This window comes from Syngnathus scovelli, chromosome 16 (assembly GCF_024217435.2).
Source record: "Syngnathus scovelli strain Florida chromosome 16, RoL_Ssco_1.2, whole genome shotgun sequence".
Lineage (NCBI taxonomy): Eukaryota > Metazoa > Chordata > Actinopteri > Syngnathiformes > Syngnathidae > Syngnathus > Syngnathus scovelli.
The window spans coordinates 1766530-1791560 of NC_090862.1; the positions used below are offsets into that span (position 1 = coordinate 1766530).

The following is a 25031-nucleotide window of genomic DNA, read 5'->3' on the forward strand; positions in this document are numbered from 1 at the left end:
GTCATCTTCATGAGCATACTTTGTCTTCAATTTGACTTCATGTTTTTGCTTTTTATTACATATAACAACAAAAACAATATTAACCAGACCAATAGGCAAAGACAACTTGAAACCCATCTTCGCCAACTTTGATATCATTTGTCTCTCAGTGAGAACTAAAAACATCCCACTTCACAAGTTCTTTGGTAATAGAATTTTGAAAAGGTCATCATTTAAGTCGTTCGTTATCAGGATTTGATTATTCGATATGGATATCATTTAACTAAGCAAAACCAATATGAAAATACACGCATGCAAAAGACCGGCCGATCATACCTATAAATGGGCCGGCAACCTCACTGATCATCACTCATCTCGAGACAGAAGTCCGGACGACTCTCAAACAGCTCGGCTGATCATCGCACCTTCGTCAGGTGAGTGTTGACTACCGATTGAATCGGAATGAACGCCAATAGCTGATGCAGTACTGTTATAACGAAGCGTTGTTTTCCTTTTTGCCCGTCAGCTACTCTTCCAATCTGCAAGGATGTCGGACACACTTAAAGTGGCTGCTCTGGGTCAGCCCTTCACCTTGGGGATGCTCTATAATGCCTGCAAACATGAATTAATCCCAGGTACAACTCGATTCACGTCTTTGTTATTGTTGTGAAACCTTGATCATCAAGTATATATCTCACTTCGGCAGGTTTCACTCTTTGGGACAAAGACACTTTAGAAAGCCATACTAGTACTTCGGCTCAAAAAAGCAGTTACTTTCAAATCGCAGCCTCGGACACCATCGAAATGAAGTCTTCTATGTTGGATGTGGAAGCTTCTCTGAGTATGAGTTTCTTTGGGGGCTTGATCAAAGTTGGATGTTCTGCCAAGTACCTGAATGACCAGATGAAATTCAAGAACCAGAGCAGGGTAACTTTTCAGTATAAAGCTACCACCACCTTTAAGCAGCTGTCTTTTTCTGCTCTTGCACCACTAACCTGCCAACAGAAAAAAATAATCGAGGAAGGCAAAGCCACACATTTGGTCACAGGCATCCTGTACGGGGCAAATGCAGTCTTTGTCTTTGACAGCGAGAAGTTGGAGGCAAGCAGTGTTGAAGATATTCAAGTTAACATGCATGCCGTGGTCAAGAAGATTCCGACATTTGCAATTGAAGGAAGTGCAAAGATAAAGCTGTCTGAAGAAGAGGAGAATCTGACTAACAAGTTGACCTGCACGTTCTATGGGGATCTCATTCTTGAAAGAAACCCCGCCAACTTTGTCCAAGCGGTGGAGACCTACTGTGAGCTTCCGTCGCTCTTGTCGGATAAGGACAACTGTTCTCCCCTGGTTGTCTGGCTGTATCCTCTGGCAGCGCTCTACGACAAAGCTGCTGTGCTGGTCAAAGACCTCAGCGTCTCACTAGTGACAGAAATTCACCAAGCTATGGAAGATGAAAGGGAAGTGAAAATGAGATGCAACGATTGTTTGTCCAGCAGCGCCTCGCAAAACTTTCCCGTCGTACGAAAGAACGTGAGCAGTTTCCAAAAACTGGTCTCGTCTTACAAAGCTTTACTCCAAGAGGCCATGTCCAACAAGCTTCCTTCAATCCGCGCCGGGCGAGAAGACGAGAGCTCTTTAGCAAAAGTCTTGGATGATCGTGAAAGTTCTCCATTCCGTCAAGAGCACCTTCAAAGATGGTTGGACACCAAAGAACGAGACATCAATATCATCGAGTCTTGCGTGAACATGATAATGGCTGAATCAAACGCTTACGTGGTGCGCACTAAATCAGAATTGGATCAAGTGGTCTTGTCTAGGGATGTCACAAATGTTCTTTGCTATGTTTTCACCGACTTGGATGAGAATGACCCCTCCCTTGAGGTCATGTTCAAATACTTGCACACGCTCGAAGCCGGAGGAACCACCACAATGTACGCGTCCTTCCCCAAGGACGTGGTCAAACAAATGAGAGAAAAGGCCCAGAAGTTCCTTCAATATGCCAAATCTCTGCAGAGTGGCAGTGATAGTGGCAGTGATATGAAGTTTCTCATAACTGCCATGAGAAATGAGAAATACAAGGGCGCTTCCATCTACCATTACAAAGACGGCCTTCTGGAGACTGACAACTATACACCGCCGCCGTCCCACCAGTAAAGACCATCACGGACAGAAATGATGTCATCTGGCGTAAGTTCATTCTTTGTTGTTTTTTTTACTTTGACGTCAAACGACAGCAACTGTACAATTTTTTTTTGTCTTCCCATCAGATGCTGTCAAACTCACCTTGAACCAAGATACCGCCCACGAAAATCTGAGTTTGTCAGAAGAGAATCAGAAGGTCACATACGGCAGCGTCAGGACGTATCCCGCTAACACGATATTGAATTTGCTTCGCACGGCAAGGCTTCACCATTGAAGGTGTTTTAAACGCAGTTATTTGTTGTTGAGTATTGGAACTTGGTTAATAAGACATTGATTGCTTTTTTGGTTCATCCTCATGACACTCAAGTTTGCAGTCAAATCATTTGGGCAAGGAAAAGTGCCAAGAATGTGAAGACATCACGGATGTGATTCGATTCAAACTTATTTCGATTTCAATACATGAATTTTGGGAAAACTAAGAACCTTCCGATTCTATTCAATTGTACTTTTGGTGTATTGTGGTTTTGGCTCGGAACATGTGTTCCATCTAGTTAACCGCTAATGAATGCTTTGCTTGATGAGCTTCTCAGCGGCCTTGGCAAATCACACCATGTGTTCTGTACGATGGAACTTCATTGTCAATACATTGTTAAGGTCACATGGACAATAAAAATGCTTTTTCATCATCACACTATTGTGTCTCTCATAAGTGAATTGAAAGTGGATGATAACAAGAAACAGACACTTTTTATGAAAAAAATAAATAAAATGTAATATATATTATAAAATATAATCTTATTAATATGTATTAAAAATACAATAAAATATAAAAAATATAACAAAGAAATCATGCACTGAAGACATAATAAAAAAAAAAACAATGTTTACTTAATTTATGTTGTTCGCTGTTTTTTACTGGCTGCAAAAATTGAGATTGAATAAAATGAAATATAGGACTTCCTATTTCTCTTTAAGTTGACCTTTGACATCACAAATGAAATCTCACTTGGGACACACACTGTAAATGACATTCCCTAAACGCTTCTTCCCATAAACACCTTGGATTTTTCTGTCATTCTGTCTTTCTGCAACATGCCTGCTTGTGTTTTGCTCACTGGTGCCTTCACCAAGAAAAAATAAACTCCGTGACGTCACGCAAGCAGAGCAGAGCAGAGCAGAGCCATGTCGGCGGCTTTCGAAGTGACTCTCCAGCAGCTCAACGACTTGTTGACAGACGACAGGGGGTTTTACAGCTGGCCAACTAAACACGTCCACGAGGTTTATCCACGCATCTACGTCGGCGATGCGTGAGTTATTAGGCCTTTAAAAAATGTTTTTGTGAAAAGTAGGTCAAGCAGCGTTCTGCTTGGCGTTGCCACCATACAGATACGCCAACTGTCCGCCAGAGGGAGCCATATTGGTTTATGGCCAGCTGGAAAAGGAATCTTATATCAAAAACTGACTTCATATTTCTCATATTTCTCCTGAACTTCTTCCATGCAGGTTTGTGGCAACAAATACGACGCGCTTGAAGAGTTTGGGAATCACCCACATTCTCAACGCTGCAGAGGGAAATTCCTTTATGCACGTGAACACCAGCACAGAGTTTTATGCAGGAACAGGGATCACCTACCATGGAGTGGCAGCCAGTGATACGGATCACTTCGACATCAGCGTTTTCTTCCAAGAGGCAGCAGACTTTATCGAGGAAGCTCTGGCATACAAAAATGGGAGAGGTTAGTCCAGAATTTGCTTATTATGTTTGATTTGCATGTTGGTTTTAATTAAGAAAAATGCCACTAGCGGATAATGCAAAAATGTTGAAAACCTGGCATGGCTGATAAAAAAAAAAAAAAAACTCCGTGACGTCACGCAAGCGGAGCAGAGCTGAGCAGAGCCATGTCGGCGGCTTTCGAAGTGACTCTCCAGCAGCTCAACGACTTGTTGATAGACGGCAGAGGGTTTTACAGCTGGCCAACTAAACACGTCCACGAGGTTTATCCACGCATCTATGTCAGCGATGCGTGAGTTATTACGTATTTAAAAAAACGGCGATATTTGTTTGTACAAAGTAGGTCAAACAGCGTTCTGGCGAGCCACCATTCAGATACGCCAACTGTCCACCAGAGAGCGCCATGTTGGTTTATGGCCAGCTTGAAAAGGAACCTAATATAATAAATGACTTCATATTTCTTGCTGAAATACCAATACTTCAAATCGTCTTCATTTTTTTTAAATAAATTGAGATGTTGCAGCCAGTTTTTGTCATCATGATTGTTTTTTCGGACACCAGGAAACAATATTGCAATACTTGTCCTTACTTTACTATGTGTCTTGAGTTTTGCTGCGTTTGTCACATCTCCTGAAAAATGGGAGAGGTTAGTACAGAATTTGCTTAGAGCAATTTGATTTGCATGTCGGTTTTAATTACGAATAATGCCACTGGCAGATAATGCAAAAAATGCTGAAAACCTGGCATGGAGATTTTGGGCCGATCAAAAAACGGAAACTGTCAAAGTTGTATGATCATAGTCTTTGCACAAAAACATCAAATAATTGTGTTATGTTTGTGTGTAAAGCAATGCTAAATGCAAAGGTCATCTTCATGAGCATACTTTGTCTTCAATTTGACTTCATGTTTTTGCTTTTTATTACATATAACAACAAAAACAATATTAACCAGACCAATAGGCAAAGACAACTTGAAACCCATCTTCGCCAACTTTGATATCATTTGTCTCTCAGTGAGAACTAAAAACATCCCACTTCACAAGTTCTTTGGTAATAGAATTTTGAAAAGGTCATCATTTAAGTTGTTCGTTATCAGGATTTGATTATTCGATATGGATATCATTTAACTAAGCAAAACCAATATGAAAATACACGCATGCAAAAGACCGGCCGATCATACCTATAAATGGGCCGGCAACCTCACTGATCATCACTCATCTCGAGACAGAAGTCCGGACGACTCTCAAACAGCTCGGCTGATCATCGCACCTTCGTCAGGTGAGTGTTGACTACCGATTGAATCGGAATGAACGCCAATAGCTGATGCAGTACTGTTATAACGAAGCGTTGTTTTCCTTTTTGCCCGTCAGCTACTCTTCCAATCTGCAAGGATGTCGGACACACTTAAAGTGGCTGCTCTGGGTCAGCCCTTCACCTTGGGGATGCTCTATAATGCCTGCAAACATGAATTAATCCCAGGTACAACTCGATTCACGTCTTTGTTATTGTTGTGAAACCTTGATCATCAAGTATATATCTCACTTCGGCAGGTTTCACTCTTTGGGACAAAGACACTTTAGAAAGCCATACTAGTACTTCGGCTCAAAAAAGCAGTTACTTTCAAATCGCAGCCTCGGACACCATCGAAATGAAGTCTTCTATGTTGGATGTGGAAGCTTCTCTGAGTATGAGTTTCTTTGGGGGCTTGATCAAAGTTGGAGGTTCTGCCAAGTACCTGAATGACCAGATGAAATTCAAGAACCAGAGCAGGGTAACTTTGTACTATCATGCTACCACCACCTTTAAGCAGCTGTCTTTTTCTGCTCTTGGACCACTAACCTGCCAACAGAAAAAAATAATCGAGGAAGGCAAAGCCACACATTTGGTCACAGGCATCCTGTACGGGACAAATGCACTCTTTGTCTTTGACAGCGAGAAGTTGGAGGCAAGCAGTGTTGAAGATATTCAAGTTAACATGCATGCCGTGGTCAAGAAGATTCCGACATTTGCAATTGAAGGAAGTGCAAAGATAAAGCTGTCTGAAGAAGAGGAGAATCTGACTAACAAGTTCACCTGCACGTTCTATGGGGATCTCATTCTTGAAAGAAACCCCGCCAACTTTGTCCAAGCGGTGGAGACCTACTGTGAGCTTCCGTCGCTCTTGTCGGATAAGGACAACTGCTCTCCCCTGGTTGTCTGGCTGTATCCTCTGGCAGCGCTCTACGACAAAGCTGCTGTGCTGGTCAAAGACCTCAGCGTCTCACTAGTGACAGAAATTCACCAAGCTATGGAAGATGAAAGGGAAGTGAGAATGAGATGCAACGATTGTTTGTCCAGCAGCGCCTCGCAAAACTTTCCCGTCGTACGAAAGAACGTGAGCAGTTTCCAAAAACTGGTCTCGTCTTACAAAGCTTTACTCCAAGAGGCCATGTCCAACAAGCTTCCTTCAATCCGCGCCGGGCGAGAAGACGAGAGCTCTTTAGCAAAAGTCTTGGATGATCGTGAAAGTTCTCCATTCCGTCAAGAGCACCTTCAAAGATGGTTGGACACCAAAGAACGAGACATCAATATCATCGAGTCTTGCGTGAACATGATAATGGCTGAATCAAACGCTTACGTGGTGCGCACTAAATCAGAATTGGATCAAGTGGTCTTGTCTAGGGATGTCACAAATGTTCTTTGCTATGTTTTCACCGACTTGGATGAGAATGACCCCTCCCTTGAGGTCATGTTCAAATACTTGCACACGCTCGAAGCCGGAGGAACCACCACAATGTACACGTCCTTCCCCAAGGACGTGGTCAAACAAATGAGAGAGAAGGCCCAGAAGTTCCTTCAATATGCCAAATCTCTGCGGAATTGCAGTGATAGTGGCAGTGATATGAAGTTTCTCATAACTGCCATGAGAAATGAGAAATACAAGGGAGCTTCCATCTACCATTACAAAGACGGCCTTCTGGAGACTGACAACTATACACCGCCGCCGTCCCACCAGTAAAGACCATCACGGACAGAAATGATGTCATCTGGCGTAAGTTCATTCTTTGTTGTTTTTTTTACTTTGACGTCAAACGACAGCAACTGTACAATTTTTTTTTGTCTTCCCATCAGATGCTGTCAAACTCACCTTGAACCAAGATACCGCCCACGAAAATCTGAGTTTGTCAGAAGAGAATCAGAAGGTGACATACGGCAGCGTCAGGACGTATCCCGCTAACACGATATTGAATTTGCTTCGCACGGCAAGGCTTCACCATTGAAGGTGTTTTAAACGCAGTTATTTGTTGTTGAGTATTGGAACTTGGTTAATAAGACATTGATTGCTTTTTTGGTTCATCCTCATGACACTCAAGTTTGCAGTCAAATCATTTGGGCAAGGAAAAGTGCCAAGAATGTGAAGACATCACGGATGTGATTCGATTCAAACTTATTTCGATTTCAATACATGAATTTTGGGAAAACTAAGAACCTTCCGATTCTATTCAATTGTACTTTTGGTGTATTGTGGTTTTGGCTCGGAACATGTGTTCCATCTAGTTAACAGCTAATGAATGCTTTGCTTGATGAGCTTCTCAGCGGCCTTGGCAAATCACACCATGTGTTCTGTACGATGTAACTTCATTGTCAATACATTGTTAAGGTCATATGGACAATAAAAATGCTTTTTCATCATCACACTATTGTGTCTCTCATAAGTGAATTGAAAGTGGATGATAACAAGAAACAGACACTTTTTATGAAAAAAAAAATTAAAATATATATTATAATATCTAATCTTATTAATATGTATTGAAAATACAATAAAATATAAAAAATATAATAATATATATAATAATATAAAAAAATATATATATAATATTAATATTATTCACCACTCATTCATCATCAATTGAACAAGGACCTAGTATTTATAGAAGTGCCTTAAATTTACATCCTCACAGTTGAGAACGGCCTTGACCTATTTCTATTCTTCCCTAGGTCGAGTATACGTGCATTGCAGGGAAGGCTACAGCCGTTCCCCCACCTTAGTCATGGCCTACCTGATGCTTCGCCAGAAAATGGACGTCCGCAGCGCTCTTGCCACAGTGAGAGAGAGAAGAGAGATCGCCCCTAACGATGGCTTCCTTTACCAACTCTGCCGACTAAACCAGACGCTGGCCGCTGAGGGAATGCTCTGGAACAAATGAAGCACAAACAAAAGATGGCAAGAAAATATGCACTATTGACATATTTTGCAGAATATAAATATATATTGTTTTGAAATATTTTGGTTTTAGATGACATGAAATATAAATTATGATTTTGTAAGTACAGAAGAATATTTTACCACACTTGTGTAACTCAATTGGTGAATGATCGAGTTATCCTGCAGAGGTCACAAATGATCCACTTTTTCCCCCATTGGACCTGTGTGAAGACAAGTAGCAGAAAAGAACATGTTCCACTGAGATCATAGTCCTCTTAAGGGTTTATTTACAAGCGGAGCCAAATGTTTTTGCCGCCTGGAAGTACATCCACGTGACGTCATGCTCAAATGTCCTATTGTGCACTAATGAGTGTGTGCTGACAATGTTTTGTAAACCATTGTGTGCTTTCCAGTGATCTTTGAGGTCTTCTGTATATTTGAACGAATGGATTATTTGATGAACAATAAAATATTACGCAGGTACGCATCCATATTGATTGGGCACCAAATTCCTAGTGCCATTGTGGATTTGTCAAATCTATATAGTCAAGTACGTTTGAGAAGACTCTTGCTAGTATTTCATGACAGCTCCCGCAGAGGGCATTAATGGACCACAGTTTCCTCTCTGTGAATCCTGCACAAATAGCAGAATAAAATATTAATATTGTGACCATGTTTCTGGATGAAAAGCCTCATCATTTACCACTGTGATTGGTAAAAAGCGAGAAATCCCGTCCATTCATCCATCCTCTGCTATCATTAGGATCATTGAGAAACTGAATTTAGCAAGACATAGTATGCACCCCCAAATGTAGACAGACTCCGATTTAAAATACCTCTGATCAAATAATGAGCGGAATTAAAAGTTCTGAGGTTTCCAGGAGAGGTTAGATTTGGACCGAACGTTATTGCATGTTGTTTAATCTCCCATGGTGCTCACAAGCGAGTACAAAGATTATTTCCCAGGATTACTGTTTGTTTGCATATGTATCAAATCCATTACATTTATTATATCCAGCCTGCTTGAGAGAAGCCTAAAAACTAAATCAGATGTGTCTGGTCACGTGTGCGTACCAAGCCTCTGTTTGCTATTTATCATTTGCCATGATGTCAATATTTATCCCTGTGGGGCTTTAGTTGATGTCAGTGTGACAAAGGTCTGAAAATATGTTCCTGCTCATGCTGTGGGAATTTAAACTGGCATACATTCACATACACTAATTCAGGGTATTGTTTTGAAAGTTAACAAGCGGAGGTAGGTAGGACAGGTTCTGGAACCTCCAGGAAATGAAATCCCTGCAGGGCTGCAAAGGAAGGTGTGTTAGTGTACATTCCAAACTTTGGGCTTTCGACTTCAGTGATTGGGCTTTTCTCCTTCTTGATTGTTTTCTTTCCGTTTCACTCTGTTTACTCTTTTTTTTACCCCGAATTATGCACGGTCTGCCCTTCTTATTATGACTCTCTGTATCCTTCTCTGACGCACGGAGTTGATACGAGGACAAGTCTGTGAGGGGAGCAGGTTAACACGCTTACGTAATAGAGTCTGCATGAATGGATCCGCGGGGGAGGGGCAGGCATGTGTTTTTGCGTGCCTGTGCTCACCAAGTGATGATGATAGTTGTACTTCAACCTAGTACACAATTCATGACGAATGGTTGAACTATTTTCATTTCATTTATTGCAGTTCTTGCTGGGTCCTTTTTCACGTGGGGGCACGAGACTCTAAACTGGGTGCTGCAACCTGACTCTGTTTTACAAATCCAACGTAACCAATTTGGCATGATGACGCTGACGGCCTCGGCAAGGATGTCATCGTCATCATGCTTCATCACGAGGACCTCAGAGTGTCTCAAGTTGGCAAACAGGTTACAAGAATCCTGGCTGCATCACAAGGAACAACCCAGGAGACCAAACTGAAGGACGAGAATTTACAAATAACTCGGAGAGCGGCAAAGGCAGATGGCTGGATTTAGACAATGAACCAGATGGGAAGATGCCACAGAAGGAAGATGTCATGGGCAAAACTGGGACAGGCTGAGCTCAAATTTCATATTCAAGCCATCGACGGCATCCTGCACAAGCACTTAGAAGGTGGAAAAGCAAGTGAAAGTCTATTTATCACTTCCATCCTACTGTCTTCAAGCACTTGGGGATGGATAGCTTCTACAGCTGCAACCATGAACAAATGTTGATAGCAGTTGCTGAGTCATTCATCAATCAGCGCTAGCTAACATTTACAGCTGCCAAGACATCCAATTCCATTCAAGAATATGACAATATCATCTTTCACAATGAAAAACTCAATGACTAGCAGCTGAGAGCGGACCTGGGGAAGCGACTCGGATTTCCCCGAAACGCCGCCCTCGTGACACTCGTTGACATCTGAGCGGCCTGGGAGAAGAGGATGGAGATAGGAAGAGAGAGAAATATGCAGAGTGGTGTTCTTCTCCACTTCATGTTCCTTGGTTGGACTTCCTGGGTCAAGGGCATCTGAAATGGTTTATTTCTTCTTATTTTTATGTAGCAAAATGTTGGCAAAAGTAATGCCCTTGTTTTTTCTTATTCGTTTTTCCAATTGCCCTCACTTCCTCTCCTCCAATTTCTTTTTTTCCATTCTGCTCGAGTCAAGGTTGGTGAAGACGGAAAAGGGAGGAGGACCAAAGTGTTCCAAAGCACAATGCAGTGTAAGCAAAAAAAAAGGCTTTTATAGTAGCTCCAAATAGTTGGTTGTCTGGACAGCCTGCCCAAGCATTCAGAGTGAAATCAAAGCACTAAGTAAATATTTTGTTTTCTGCTTATTTCTGAAAATGTACCCGTGAGGCAGCTATTAGGGATTTCCATTAATACCACAAGTAAATGGTGGCGGCTTAACCATGACGTGTTCCCAGTACAAGTGAAAATTACAAACACATGCTTACGGCAACTCACACCCTTTGCTTCTGAGATCGACATTTTGACTTTGTTATTTTGCATCATTTTGCATTTTGTGCAGGTCAACTATGGCTGCAGAGAAAAAGACCCAATGGCTTTTGCAATTATAGCACCAATTTCAATTTCTCTGGCTGGATTTCCAATTGTACTACAAAAGTCCTTGACCTGACATCATCCTCCTTATCGGTAATACCACGCTGTTTGGAACTTTTCAAGGGGAACAATAATGAAAGAGCATGAGAGTAACGACCGTATGCGAACCCTGAGTTGAAAAAGATCTCTATTATCGAAATGTCAGATTTTGAAAGAAAGAAATGACAGTTAGATTTCAGGGGTTTTCAAGGTTATCCTTAGAAAAAAAAATTGTTCAAGTGTAATTTTCACCAAATTAAATGTGCCCTAGCATCGCTACTGTCCAATTCTTCAGAGAATAAAAAAAAAAAAGATAAGACACATTTTCCGTGACAGGAAGTCTGCTCTATAACAGCTGTGCCCCGGAGTGTTTTTGGTGGGTGTCCAAGGAGGCGGGTTTGGGGAAGTGTTTGTCAGTAAAAGACTAGATTGGTGGAAGCTAAAACTGCCTCCTGTTACATCATCACCCATACAACAGTTTCCAAATTAGATGGATGAGCCTCCTCTTCATAAAACTGGTGCACAGGTTTTGCTAAAAAGATCACTTCTACTTGACTTCAAGTTGGATGAAATACTTGGCAATGTCTCCCTGAAACGATTTCATTCTCTTTTAATTGCAGATAAAAAAATTGCGTTTAATCAATAAGATATAAATGTCATTAAGGAGCGACACACTGGACTAGTCACAATTACACGTACTCACTATTTAGGCATTTTAGTTTTGCAAGAGCTACAAATCTGCTTTGGGGAAAAAAGCCAGAGCCAAGACTGGAACCCAGAACCTTTGACAATGAGGCACTTGTGCTAGCTAGCCACATCGTACATCATCATCATGTAAATCTGGTTTGTAAGAGATGATCCCGTCTTTTTCGTGGGGATGAAAATGCAGCCTGACTTGGAAATTTACTGAGCTAGTATCAAGGCTGTGTGGGTGTTTTTTTTTTTTTTTTTGTTCTTCCAATTTTGCAGTGCTCTAAAATAATCTAACAAAACAAAAACATTTGCGTGACAGCAAATGGAAAGGGGCGTGACCTACAACATGACCTACACAAGTTGTGAAACTGTAGAAACAAAAGAAAAGAAACAACGAGTTACGTACTTACTGTTCATTTGTGATGACGCGTGTGAAGTGTGGTGTAAGATGAAATCTTCATAACTAGCCTAAACGCGCCTGAATTTGTGGTGTACATTCTGTTCTTTTTATTACGGATGTTGACACATTGAATGCTTTTTTTCTACTTGGCAAAGAAAAAGCAAAACACATGAAATTCATACAACAAGAAGCACATTGAGATAAAATCTCTTGAGAGTTGAGAATAAAATCTGCTATTTTCTTCCCTAAATATTTTTGCTTGATGCTGTTTGTATCAGAATCTCAAGCTAATCTTTTTTTTTTTTGTATCTGCTACTGACATGTCCCAACAAAATACAATTGTTTGAGAATTTTTAAAGCCCATAATAATGTTGAATCATGCTTCCCCCTTTTTGCATGTCACATTTATTTGTGGTTTTGGTAACAGGATGTTTTGCATTCCACTATCCGAACCAAAAATAAATCTGTTTTGATGCATGGGGAAGTAACAAATAAAAATTAAACCTTTCGTTTTTCGCATTTGGCCTTCACGATACAAATACGTTCGAATATAAAGTGAGTAAATATTGTTTATTTGTGATTACATGGTTTTATTATGCCTGCAGTGGATGATTTCCATCCTGTATTTTTTTCTCATATTGCCAAAGGCTATTAATTTTTCCATGCACATACCCTGTGACAATAAGAGCAAAATAAAGAAATAATGCACTGAAGACATAATAAAAAAAATAAACAATGTTTACTTAATTTATGAACATATTGTTATGTTGGCCAAATGCTAAAAAAAAAACAACAACAACGTTTTTCCTCCACATTGTCAGTTTCACACTTTCCGTGCCATCGAATATTTTGTTATCTCGGGTGTAAAAGTAAAAAAACAAACAAAGTATTGATACCAAATGTTATTTTTTTTATAATGCTGAAAATATATATCACAGAGCCACATACACAAATAGCTTTTCAGAAGCCATTCTTTGATTGTGCCACACTGATTTGTCAATGAAAAAAAAATAAAAAAAATAGACAAAACAACTGTGCCCATAATAAACCCCCCAAGCAGCACTCGTGTATCAAACACTCGCGGGCCTTTTAGACCGTCAAAACTCTCTCAACTTTTACATTCAACTTCACGCTGCGCCAAAAAAATAGTGAGTGCTTCGCCATTCGGAAACGGCCTCCCTTGACGTCTGACAGGTTCGGGCGGTTTACAGTCACAGTGAAAAGGACGAAAGAGAAGCAAGAGAGGACATCTTCATCATGGCAATAATAACAGGGACCTTGCGTCCTTAAATCTCTCATTCAAGGCACAATTCATTGGCCTGGGATTGGAAATCAAGGTAATTGAACTTCAAAAGAGGAGAGATCCTTTCGACCAAATTTACACAGTACTTCTTTGCCAATAGATTTTTTTTTTTTTTTTTTGTAGTGTGCACTCCAGCTCCTGTGATGGTGCGGTCCTCTCTTGGTTGACTTGAGGCAGAAAAGGAAAATCTGCCATCTGATGCTAAATAGTCAAAGAATGGCTTCGTATGTCATGCTTATGCTTATAGACATAACAGAGGAAGTGCAGTCCGTTTTTAGAGTCACAAACATTGACACGATTAATCCTTAACAGATGCTTTGCGATTCACACAGCTATGCGTTTTTTTTTTTTTTTTTTTTTTGCCGGTCCAGATTACATCCCTGGAAGCGGAGCAGTTGGATTTAAACATTTTGAAAGAAAGATTCAAATCAGTTTCTCATACTACCTGTCAATTGAACATGTTTGACTTAAAATCAACAAACAGCAATATTCTTATCACAACATTGAGATACTGTAGATACCGATACTTTAATTTACACAGAATGGACCTGAGTTGAGGGTCCGATGAATGTCCAAAAAATCCCAAAGCATGTTATGTTGTTTTTTTTGAAAAGCAAACACTCAGGCGTTCAATTCAATCGTCATAATCAACGATGGACTCCAAATTTAAAAAGTTTTTTTTTAATGGAAAACATTTTCCCACTACCTGAATTATATTGGAAATGGACAACACAGACATAAACAGATTCATTATACGAGTATAAAATGAAAGTTGTAAAATTGTAAACATGAGCCTCTTGGAGGAAGTGTATGCTAATAAGTGACTTGCATTATGGAAAACAGCCACAATTAAAGGAAATATGTCATATTGTAATATTGCCATCTTAATTTCATAAATTTGAGATTTTTCCTCAGAACCTTAGTTTCTGAAAATTAAACTCTTTAAAGTCTTTTTAAGGTTGTCATACAGTTTTGACATTCTCTTAAATATCGTTTTTACTTTATTTGCTGTCTAAAAAGGACGATGACATGAAAAGGATAATCTTTTCATGTTTTTAGGAATGGGAAAAAAACTTTTTTAGAGTCGGACACTTGACTAGTATTGACGGTTTGACACTCCAAACGCCACCTGATCCATACATGACGGAAGGAACACTTTGTAATTTACAAAGTTACCTATGGATCTTCCCGATCAATAATGAGTTGCATTTGTGAACTGAATACTGCATTTACTATAAATCACACCAACATTGAACACAAACATCCGTTTGACACCATCATCTAATATAAATCAACAAAATGACAATACAGGTTTTGTCGTCTTTACTCCGCACATATATTTAAATAAAAAAATAATCGCTCAATCTTCTCGCAATTTTTGCAAATTCACCCAGCCAAGCATAAAACCTTGGTCAACATCAAATAGAGCAACAACATAAGTGTTATACAATTTCACATTCCACAAGTTGACATATTCCTAGAGAGGACTGTCATCTTTCCCCGCTAAACAGTGCTGCAATGATTTAGGGCAAACGTCCATGAGGATATTGGAAGTGGACGAAAAAAATAATAATAAAAAGGTCAGGACAGCGAGAATGTTTTCCCTGCGCAAGTAAAAGCAATTTCAAAGCCGGCGTGTGAGGCTTCAAAATGTATTTCTATAGCCTGGCGATAAATTCACAGTTTAATCTATCGTAAACATGAGGTATAACATAACGAGTATACAAAGTGACAGACACGGGAAAAGTTCAGTGGTCAGTGGTTGGCAAAATCGATTTCCTTCTTCCGTTTCAATGGAAAGGAGATGGCAAAAAATATCTTGCCATGAGGCGACAGCTAACACAACTTGTGTACTACGAAAGCCATGCTCAAACACGTGACGGGCCGATTCTACTGCTACTAAAGCAACTTTCCCACTATACATATATATATTTATATATATATATATATGCTTACTTAATATTTTTCACCTCAAAATGAACCACAATAGTCGTTTTGGCTAGACTACAGCCAATCTTAAAAAGAACATTCTTTACGTCTACATACGAACACATCTATTTTGCTCATGCAAGATTGCGTCACAAAGCTGGCGATAACACTTCTTCATCTTAAGTCAAATTCTCAACTTGAACTACAAGCTTAGAAGAGTATTATCTTTCGGAGAACAAAGCAACGACGAGTATTTAGCATGCAGGAATTGCATGCACATTTGTTTTTTTGGGTGAAGAAAATGTGTCAATGGATGCTACCTTGTGTACCCTGAAACGAGTGTGCATAGAACTAGATGAAAAAAAAAAAAAAAAAAGCTTATCATGGTTCTCAGCCATGTTTTGGTTGGCGCTTGCAAACTCGGAATAAGATATGTGATTTCCTAAAGTTCTGCATGCAAGTAAGACACTGAAAATGATTGAGGTGTATTTTAGTTGTTTGAACATGGCCTTGCAGTAGTTGGGGTAATTGTTGGTAAAAAAAAAAAAAAAGAAAAAAAAGATGACCACTGACTGTTGGTCTGTCTCTCTGCTATGCTGGTGCGTGTGATCATGGCTGAAGGCAGTGCGTTCGTTCTGTGGTGCTGGTGATACTTTATCATCGAAGGAGGGAGGGCCTATGCTTGCTAGCTCCAAACTCATTGTCCTTAAATTGTAAAACAAAAGTGAAGGTTGAGAATATGACTTTGCGTTGACATCGGTAATATAAAGAAAGATGCGCTACATGACTACTTGGGACAGGCATGAATAGCGTAAAAAAATATATAGCGTAATTGGCATGTGTTTTTTTTTTTTTTTTAAGACTAACGAAATGAACATAGCAGTTCCTTCACAGTAAAGGTGAGATCACAGCAGGCCTTGGAGACACCAAGTGGGAAATTGCACTGCTTGATGGTCCTTTTGCGTGTTTGTGTGTGTGAGCGTCCATGTTGAATCAGTGTATTTGAATACCGTGCAATGTTGCAACAAAGCACTTAAAGGCCATGCCTCTGTGAGGGGCCTCTTCCATAAAGTTCAAACGTGGGGGGATTTTTCTGGTTTGATCATACGAGCAATGTTTGGTGGAATGGTATGACAAGATGCTTTTAGTTGTCGCCATGGAAACATGGCTAGCACTTGATTAAGAATCTGTCTTTGTTAAACCTTGATTTTTTTATTTTTTTTTACTTAGAATATGTAGAGATGAACTTTCTAGAAACTGCTCAAGATTAGGGTTATATTTAAAAAAATAAGTGATTGATCTGTCATTTGTTATAAATTTAAAGCAATTGATCAAAATATATACTGCATTTACGTTATGTAAATTCTCATATAGCGTTTTAGTTTTTGCAACCCTAATCAAGATTGCTTGAGGCAAACAATAATAGGAAAAATATGTTAGGCGTTATTACATCCATTGTAGCGCAGCAGAAAACAAATATGTTAGGGAAGAAGCAAGTTATTTCAGCAGTATTGAATTCCAAGTGTACATTTCAGGAGAGTATGCTCATTAAGCCTTTTTTTTTTTTAAACTGTAAATGGCTTAGCGTCCTCGTCTGTAACCACAGTTTGCTATTGGCTTGCCATAGGTCACATGACACTAAATGCTGTTTCCTTCCTCTTGGTTTGGATGAATCCAGATGCAAAAACTGCAGACTTGCTGTTTGTTTATTTAACCTCCATCACTGTAGTTTGTTGACATGATCCAAAATGGCTCCTGCTGGAGTCCCACATTTAGTCAGAGGCCCAATTCAAAGGTGCCATCAACATGTTTCTGGTATGCTTTGCCCGAGATATCCATGGCTGATTGCAATAAAAGGTTTCGACCCAAAAAATTGACCCCAAAAAAAGCATGGAACTTTTAAGAGCTTGCAATGAATTTGCCAACTTACAGATCCATGTTGAGATCACGTGTGAACAGGGTCCTCCATCTTATAGCAGGTTCCTGACTTAAAAACTGTTGGTCCCATATATTGACTCGGGCCACTTTGAATTGTTGATCCATTATGGCATCTGTTTGAAAAAAGTACTATACATGCATGTGTTTCATATTTATTTTTTGAGTGTTTTGCAGATGAGAGCTACACCGAGATGAGATGTGAGGTAGAATCGGTCCATTTCAGCAGGTATTTGAAACCAGTTTGAGTGACGAGGTAAGTGACATCAACCCAACAACTCGGCTTAACACATCAGCGGGAGTCGAGAGCTGGCGGTTGGGTCGTGTCATTGTGTGGTTACACGTGTTGCGGTGATCGTTAGAGATGGAAGTAGAAACAAGGTCACATGTCATAACTGAAAAGAGAAATGGGAGGCGTGCGCCAGATGAAGCTTAGAAAGGAGGTATATGTTGGAAATATAAACTCTATATAGTGTCTTTGAGGATTATAATACTACATTTAACATTCCTATGCAACCTTGGAGGTTTTACACAAGCAACAAAAGAGGAGTTGTATTAATCGAAGAAATTTTTCCCTAAATGAAAAATTGTTAATGCATTGAGACTATTGCCATTGTGAATGGAAAAACGGTGAGAATGCTGAGACAGGCATTCTAACAGTTCTTTTTCTTAACATTGCTTTTATTGCACATAACAACACAATCAAATTGGTGGCAACAATGACGTCCTCAAAACATGTCTGAGCCTAATCCTGACTGTATTTTGCATAACGATGCCATTTTGTCTTTACATGCAATTTCAGAGGGATTTGAAATTAATTTTACCCGGCGACAACATTCACTCTCCTTTGGTTCTCGGTTTGCAACTCCTGAGGACAATATGTGGCTCTTTACCTGAAAAATACTTTCAAAGTGTCAGTTTATTATTTGAGGGGATGACCTGAGCCCTGTGGCAAAGTGATATTATAGTGTTCTTTTCTAATAAGAGGCTTAGATTTAATATAATCAGGGACGGCTGGTTAATAAAGAGTGTGTGAGCCCGACTAACATTCCTGAGGCACTGGAAAAAAAATTAAAGTGACACGAGAAATGAATGAGGAAGCCCTCGCGGGAAGTTTAGCAGATCAATTAGCACCTCTTGGATTTCTGATGCCATTTTTTTTAAGGCTCTGCATACAATTTAGAGCTGAAGAGGAGGCACAAGTATTTGATGAATGTTTCACACGTGACTCAACTTTCCTTCCAAAGAGCTTGAATAACAAATAGGGCAAGTTCAACAAAGCTTAGCGTTGGCCCAATTGTTTTGTTTTTTTCATACTAGGCAGTTTCACTTTATGTAACTAGTACGAGGTTATTGCACATAAAAAAAAAAGTCATTTGGGAAAAAAGGCTTTTTAAATAAACATTATCCCAAGCCTTGTTAAAAGATTTTCTCCATATTTCTCTTTCTATCAACTACCACGCTTCCCTCCTGCCAAGAATCTTTGGAGTAATTCCATTTTCCACTTCACCAACAGCAAAATAAGATCCATAGAAGCATCTTAATAAATAATTCTTTTTTATTTGCAGCTCGGAATCAAATAATTGAAAAATATATTATTTGGAATACTTCCAGTCCTCATTATATCTTGCTGCATGGGTTGGTCTACATTAAAAATAATGTCACCAGCCGCCACTGATTATAAATTCCAAATGGAAAGTCTTGAGCCTGTGATTATAGCTCATCATAACATAAAAGAAAAGCTTACAGCAGGAGTAAGCTGCATTAATTGTAACTAATACAATATATTGAATTATAGCTTCATACTAAGACCCATTAGAAAAGGACAAGCAGAGAGTTGGTTGTGTGTAAAACCACCAATAAATAAGACACTACATTTTACAAGCTATGAGGTAAAATTGTAGGCATTTATGTAGTATTTCCGAGAGTGTTTGTGTGGATCGTGAGCTCACTATGTGAGGGAGGTAGGTTGGCGAACACTGTCGTAGCAGCGGCTCAATTGCGGAGGGGAGGGGAGGGGGGAGCAAGATGAACTGTGACGGCCACCGCTGCTAATAAGGACGGTGCAAAGAAGCAAGTGGAGTGGGACTGTCTGAGGAGATTATGATCGGGAAAAGAGGGAAAAAAAAAAAAACACACCGTATGAGGTGAAAGGTGTCGGTGTGGGGAGACATTAGGCTTATTGGATTTTTGTTTGTCTGCATATAGTTCTACTTGAGCGTGTAGTTTAAATAACTGTACCATTTAAAGTGACACGACAAAGAAGCCACATAGTTTGCTTTTTTTTTTTTTCTCCTTGTGATGTTGAGTGCTGGTGGTAGGTGGTGGGTGTCCGAACCCAAATGTTCCCATCAAAGAAGAAAGAAAGAAAAAAATAGTTTCTCTCTCCTTTTCAAATGCATCCCCCTTACAGCGTCAAGGTTCTTGTAAGGGGGTACCACTGTTTTATAGTCACACATCCTGGTCCTCAAAGACCTCCAAGAAGAGCGGTGGAAAGAGTTCGTTGGGACACTCCACCTTCATGTGTAGGAAGCGGCTGGCGTGGCACGCTCCGATCATACGCAGGTCTGTTACCTTCATCAACAGCTTGGGCCAGAAGTGAGGAATGTTGTGCTTGCGGTAGTTGATGTAGTGCTCAAAGGCCAGCAGGTACGCCTCTTGGCACTGCTCGATCTTCTCCACACTTGTTAACCCGGAGCGATCTTGGATTGAAATATGAGACAATTAGTACATTACAAGTCATGATTCATTTATTTAAATGTTTTATTTTCATTATCAAAGAGCTAATAATTTGTTATTGTTTATTATTGTCATGGTAGTATGAATTGTGCAGAAATAAATATAAAAATATAAATATTAATATAAATATAAATTCAGCAACAATCCAAACGGTTAGTAAGGTTTTTTTTATTTATTTATTTTTTTAAGAACAGGCCCATGAGCTACTCATGTGGTCCTTGGTGTTGCCCTGAAGCTTGTGAGCACCCCTGGTATGTGGTAACATTAAAATCTGTTGTACTGTAATGTTTGAGGACATCGTGTGAAATTTTTCCAGACATGAGGAAGTGAAAAATTATTGTTGGGTGTGAAGCAATCCATGATTAGAAAAACATGAGTGCATAAAAATAGCATACCAAATAGAGCTTCCCTCTTCATTAGAAAAGCGCACACACAACTCCTTGTTCTCGTAACACATGGTGTATCATCAGTTGAGTGCAGGATTTTTTTTTTTTTTTTTTTTAGTGAACTCAGTCATCCAGTACTCATTGAACCATGTTTGCCCTTTTGTATTCTCTTTCACGGAAAAATTGGGTTGCCCAGTAAATCCTAAAAAATAAAATAAGTCTTGTTTTCATCATCCTCACCTGAGCTCATAAGAAGGACAGCCTGCATCAGCGCCACCTCCGAGTCATCCAGATTAAACTGGGCCAGGCTTTTGCCTAAATCAAAGATGGCGTCCGAGACCACACCCAAGCCGCCGTTCTTCAACTGCTCACGTTTCACGGCCATCTCGCCGTTTAGTGTCAATGTCTCGCTTTCGGGATCGTAGCGCACGGCAGCGCGAAGTGACATGATCTCCATGCAGCATCCTTTTAACAAGATGATCTGGTCTTCACATGGAAGCTGTGAAGGAAAATCCCCCAAAATAGCTTTTTAAAAATATTACAGATTTCCTAATTTCTTTCAGAATAGAAAAACACTAGTTTGTCTGAGCCGACTTTTTCCATTTAGTGAAAAATTGCTACAGCCTAATACTGTACGAAAAAACAAAACAGAACTTGTCTGTCTAGATGTTTTAGGAATATGCATCTTTTGTTTGTATGAAAAATGTAGTCTGGATTTTTCTGGCATCATTTTAACAATTGTTTTGGTTGAATTTAGGTCTAGTTGGGGGTTTGGCTTGGTTTAGCATTTTTCCTTCTCTCTTCCTGCAATGCGGGTTTGTGGCAAGGGGGTGTTGCTGACCTACATTAACAGAGCTGCAGCAGAGCACACATGATTCTCATGGCTACTTATCAGTGTCTTCAGGAAAGCCTGCTTAAGACTGTAGAAGTTCTGTAGCATCTACACTAAGTTTCATTTTTTTGGTCCTTGTGTTTCCAACCCCTGAATCCATCCATCCATCCATCCATCCATCCATCCATCCATCCATCCATCCATCCATCCATCCATCCATCCATCCATCCATCCATCCATCCATCCATCCATCCATCCATCCATCCATCCATCCATCCATCCATCCATCCATCCATCCATCCATCCATCCATCCATCCATCCATCCATCCATCCATCCATCCATCCATCCATCCATCCATCCATCCATCTTCTTGTCTTAACAAATGTACCTCTGAGAACATGGGCAGTTTCTTGGCAAAGTCCACCACACGTGTGATAGCAGGCGTCATGATCTTGGTGAATTCACTGAAGGCTTCCAGGTCCACCTTATCTCCTTCTGATGTGGGCATCACTCCTTGACCTATATCATCTGGCTGGAGGCAAAAGTCATTTGGTTAATCGATAGAGCTCCAGCTCGGGATTTTTCTTTTCACGCTTACCAGAAACTTGCGCTTCTGTTTCCAACTTGATCCCTGGGCGTTGGTATGCCGATGGGCTTCGGTCGCCTTGCTGATCAGCTCCCACTCGGAAGTGTTTGGCTCCGGCCTCACCTGCAGCGTCCGCACCAACTCCTCCCTTTTTCGTTTCTCCCGGTTCTCCTCAATGAGACGCCGTTTTGCTACGCGCTTTGAGTCATCCAAGACCACTGAGAGGTGGAAAAACACTAGTGGATCTTTTTTGCAAATGTCGTTTTAGTTATGTGGTTTTGGTTTCGTAATGTGGTTTTGTGCGACTAATAGATTGATGTCCCTTTGAAATGCTTCATTTAAAAAACAATATAAGCAGCTCAAGTGATGATACTGTTTTCTAAAATCACATGCAGTCCACGGACTGTATGTTATGTAGAAGAGGCTGGAGGATATTAGGAATGCAGCGTAACACAAATTCCAAGAAAGACGCCATTGACTTTTCAGTTGAAATTCTTTTTCGGAAATGGTTTACGTGTCATGGCTAAGATACTTCGTTCTATTTAAATAAATAAATAAAATATAAATTTATGCTACCAGCAAAACGTGTTGATTTTTTTTTTTTTATGATTGGTAACTGGTAACTCAAGTGTTGACTTTATAAAAACTTACAGTCCATGGCCATGCCAACTGAGATGCACTTCTTAAAACGGCAAAGCTGGCACTGGTTGCGGGTGATCTTGTCGATGATGCAGCAGCCTTCGTATTTACACGAGTACGCCGGGTGGAGGTTCTTTTGTATGGTTCGACGGAAGAAACCCTGCAAGGGGAAAAGAAACAAAAAGCCACTGATAAAAAGATCGGGACAAGATCAGATGAGATAAACAGGATGGAGAATTAATAACATTATGTAACGGTTTTATTGTCATATAGAGAGGGTGGGGGGGGCGCCAAAATGTGAATCATAACATGAGTCACAAAGCATCAAAAAGAAAAAAAATCTTTTCCATCTGCCCAGTTGTTTTGTCACACGGACAAACAAAGCAACAGCTGAAGGGCAAAAAGCTTCCTTGCTGGCAAAGAACAAAAACAAAAAGCTGTTTTGCAAAGGACATTGCTACCAAAATTAGGTTTGGCTGATTATAATATCATGGCAATAAAAAGCTCACTTTGTGAGCTACTTAGAAAAAGTGGGTGCAATCACAATTTTCAACACTGCAGGATTTCGCGAGAAGCCGATTTACTGCGAGGAAAATCAATATTAAACACATTCTAGTCTTGAAGGCTGTGCCAATCTAATTTCATATTGAATTTGTTATTTTGCAACACTTGTCTGTAGATGCTATCTGTTCAAAATAGTATTAGTAGGATTGACTTTATTAACAAGATGAAATGGTTTTGTCAACAAATATCAAATAACAAATAGAGATGGACAGTACAATTTCATTACAGTGGATCCAGTGTTTTCATGAATCATCCGTTCCAAAAACCAAAGCGAAAAAAAAATTGCCATTGCCATCAATGTATACAGCTCTCACACAAATATCAGTTTCCAAAATTAGAATTTCTTGAATTCCATAACAACAAAACGACATTTACTATAAAAATCCGGACTAAAGCTTTTGTTAATCCCCTTCATTATTTAGTTGCACATTCCGCGCCAGGATAATATTTTAAGATCTTTCGCCACCTTATTGGTCATTTTTATGACAATTAACGTGATTATCGGAATAGACTTTTGACTAAAACGAGTTGTAGTTATTTAAATGCTGCAGTTAGATATGATTCAAAAATTAATTAATAATTAAAAAAGAAATGTAACATAAGACAGGAGAAACTCAAGTCTCAAAGGAATTGGTGTTTTTGACTTTGAATGCCATAATATGATTTTTTTTTTTTTTAAATGAATCGAACATTTACCGTACCTTGCACCCCTCGCACGTGATACACCGATAGTGGTATCCAGTGGCCTTGTCGCCGCACACCACACATGGTTCATCCTTCTCCAGGTAGCTGGGGATGTACCCTGGAACAGAGATGCTAAGAGCTATAGGAAAGGAGGAGGAGGTTAAGGAGAAAGATGGGATGGAATTAAGAGAGGTGAATATCCAATGCCCGAGTAGGAGGAGCAAAGATCAGGCACGGTAAGGTTTAAAGGGATGAGGGGGGAGGAGTGATTATAAAAGGGGGAGGAGGGGTGGGGGGAGTAAAAGGGGAGAAGGGGCTTTGTATTAAAACGAGGGCCGCCCAAAGAAAGAAACATTTGTATGGGACACCCCAAGGAGCTAGGTGTGTGTGTGTTTAATTAATTCTAAACGAGTTAATAATTCAATATTCATTTTTGAATCTAATAGTAAATAAATGTTGGAGCACTTTTTTCTACGTTATAATTGAATGCGGTGTGTATGACTCGAACGTGTGAGTATGAATACAAATAAAAAGTCGTGCTTATACTAAAGGCATTTTTGATTAAACTATGGTCTTATGACTCCCAGAAAATATGCTTTTTTCACTTTAAAATCAGTCCTTTAAACAAAACCGGATAATTGGCTTTTAATGTCATTTTTTTATCACGAGTAATGGAAGATCCCGACGTCTCAATGGGTGCAGTGTAGAAATGGAGAATACAATCACTCTGATTGTTACGACTTTAAATCCTGAGACAACTATTGCTTAACACAAATAAAACAAGATGTACTTTGATAATGTTCATGTTTTATTTTTTATTTTTATTTTTTTAAATACACGAGTTCAAACTGTTTCCCAAGCTCATTTTACATTAAGACGTTCAATGGGCAAAACCTGATGAAGAACATTTTCCAGATCAACTCAATCATTATGAACCTCCTATGGCCAATTAAGTTTTCAAACTGTGTTTTTTTTTTTTTTTTTTTTCTTCCACCCAGTGCGAAAACTGACACCCCAGGAACCTGTTAGCCTTGAATTTATTTTGGCAACCAGTTCAAAATGTACCTTGCCCTTCGGCACACAGGGCACAAGTTACATTTGAACGTGCATTGGTCCACAATCCAAACCAGAAAAGGTTGTTTGTAATCATTGGCAAACATTACAAAGGAATAAGCCAGACTTTCGTTTTCCACCTCAATTCCACTCGAAAGTTGGCTGGGTTTCTCTGTTCTGGTTTC

At 39.7% G+C, this 25031-nt stretch overlaps 2 protein-coding genes, 2 long non-coding RNA genes and 2 pseudogenes across 6 annotated transcripts in view; 4 read left to right on the forward strand and 2 right to left on the reverse strand.

Moving 5' to 3' along the window:
* Positions 1–253: 253 nt before the first annotated feature.
* On the forward strand, positions 254–2810 carry LOC125983044 (neoverrucotoxin subunit alpha-like; annotated as a pseudogene).
* LOC137841055 (uncharacterized) lies at positions 1749–8024 on the reverse strand. The gene is made up of 2 exons (XR_011088389.1): positions 7893–8024; positions 1749–3835 (listed from the first exon to the last, which is right to left on the reverse strand). It is a non-coding gene; the product is annotated as an uncharacterized lncRNA (long non-coding RNA).
* Positions 3304–8713, forward strand: LOC137841052 (dual specificity protein phosphatase 3-like). The gene is made up of 3 exons (XM_068653451.1): positions 3304–3428; positions 3625–3857; positions 7831–8713. The coding sequence occupies exons 1-3, from the start codon at positions 3304–3306 to the stop codon at positions 8037–8039; spliced, it is 567 nt and encodes a 188-aa protein (XP_068509552.1). The 3' UTR covers positions 8040–8713.
* On the forward strand, positions 5001–7529 carry LOC125983043 (neoverrucotoxin subunit alpha-like; annotated as a pseudogene).
* Positions 8714–9239: 526 nt separating the features above from the next.
* Positions 9240–11376, forward strand: LOC125983091 (uncharacterized). Its single transcript, XR_007486625.2, has 2 exons — positions 9240–9354; positions 9723–11376. It is a non-coding gene; the product is annotated as an uncharacterized lncRNA (long non-coding RNA).
* A 6645-nt stretch (positions 11377–18021) lies between these two features.
* Positions 18022–25031, reverse strand: part of LOC125983058 (thyroid hormone receptor alpha) — a 30204-nt gene continuing 23194 nt past the window's right edge. For 2 of the 3 annotated variants that reach the window (XM_049743930.2, XM_049743931.2), the window contains 6 exons: positions 23811–23911; positions 22558–22705; positions 21919–22124; positions 21709–21852; positions 20727–20985; positions 18022–20063 (listed from right to left, as the gene is read on the reverse strand). In XM_049743930.2, the coding sequence (XP_049599887.1) occupies positions 19813–20063; positions 20727–20985; positions 21709–21852; positions 21919–22124; positions 22558–22705; positions 23811–23911 (1109 nt within the window). In that variant the 3' untranslated portion in view covers positions 18022–19812. Of the gene's footprint in view, positions 20064–20726; positions 20986–21708; positions 21853–21918; positions 22125–22557; positions 22706–23810; positions 23933–25031 lie in introns of all 3 variants that reach the window. The other variant, XM_049743929.2, reaches the window with a different exon arrangement.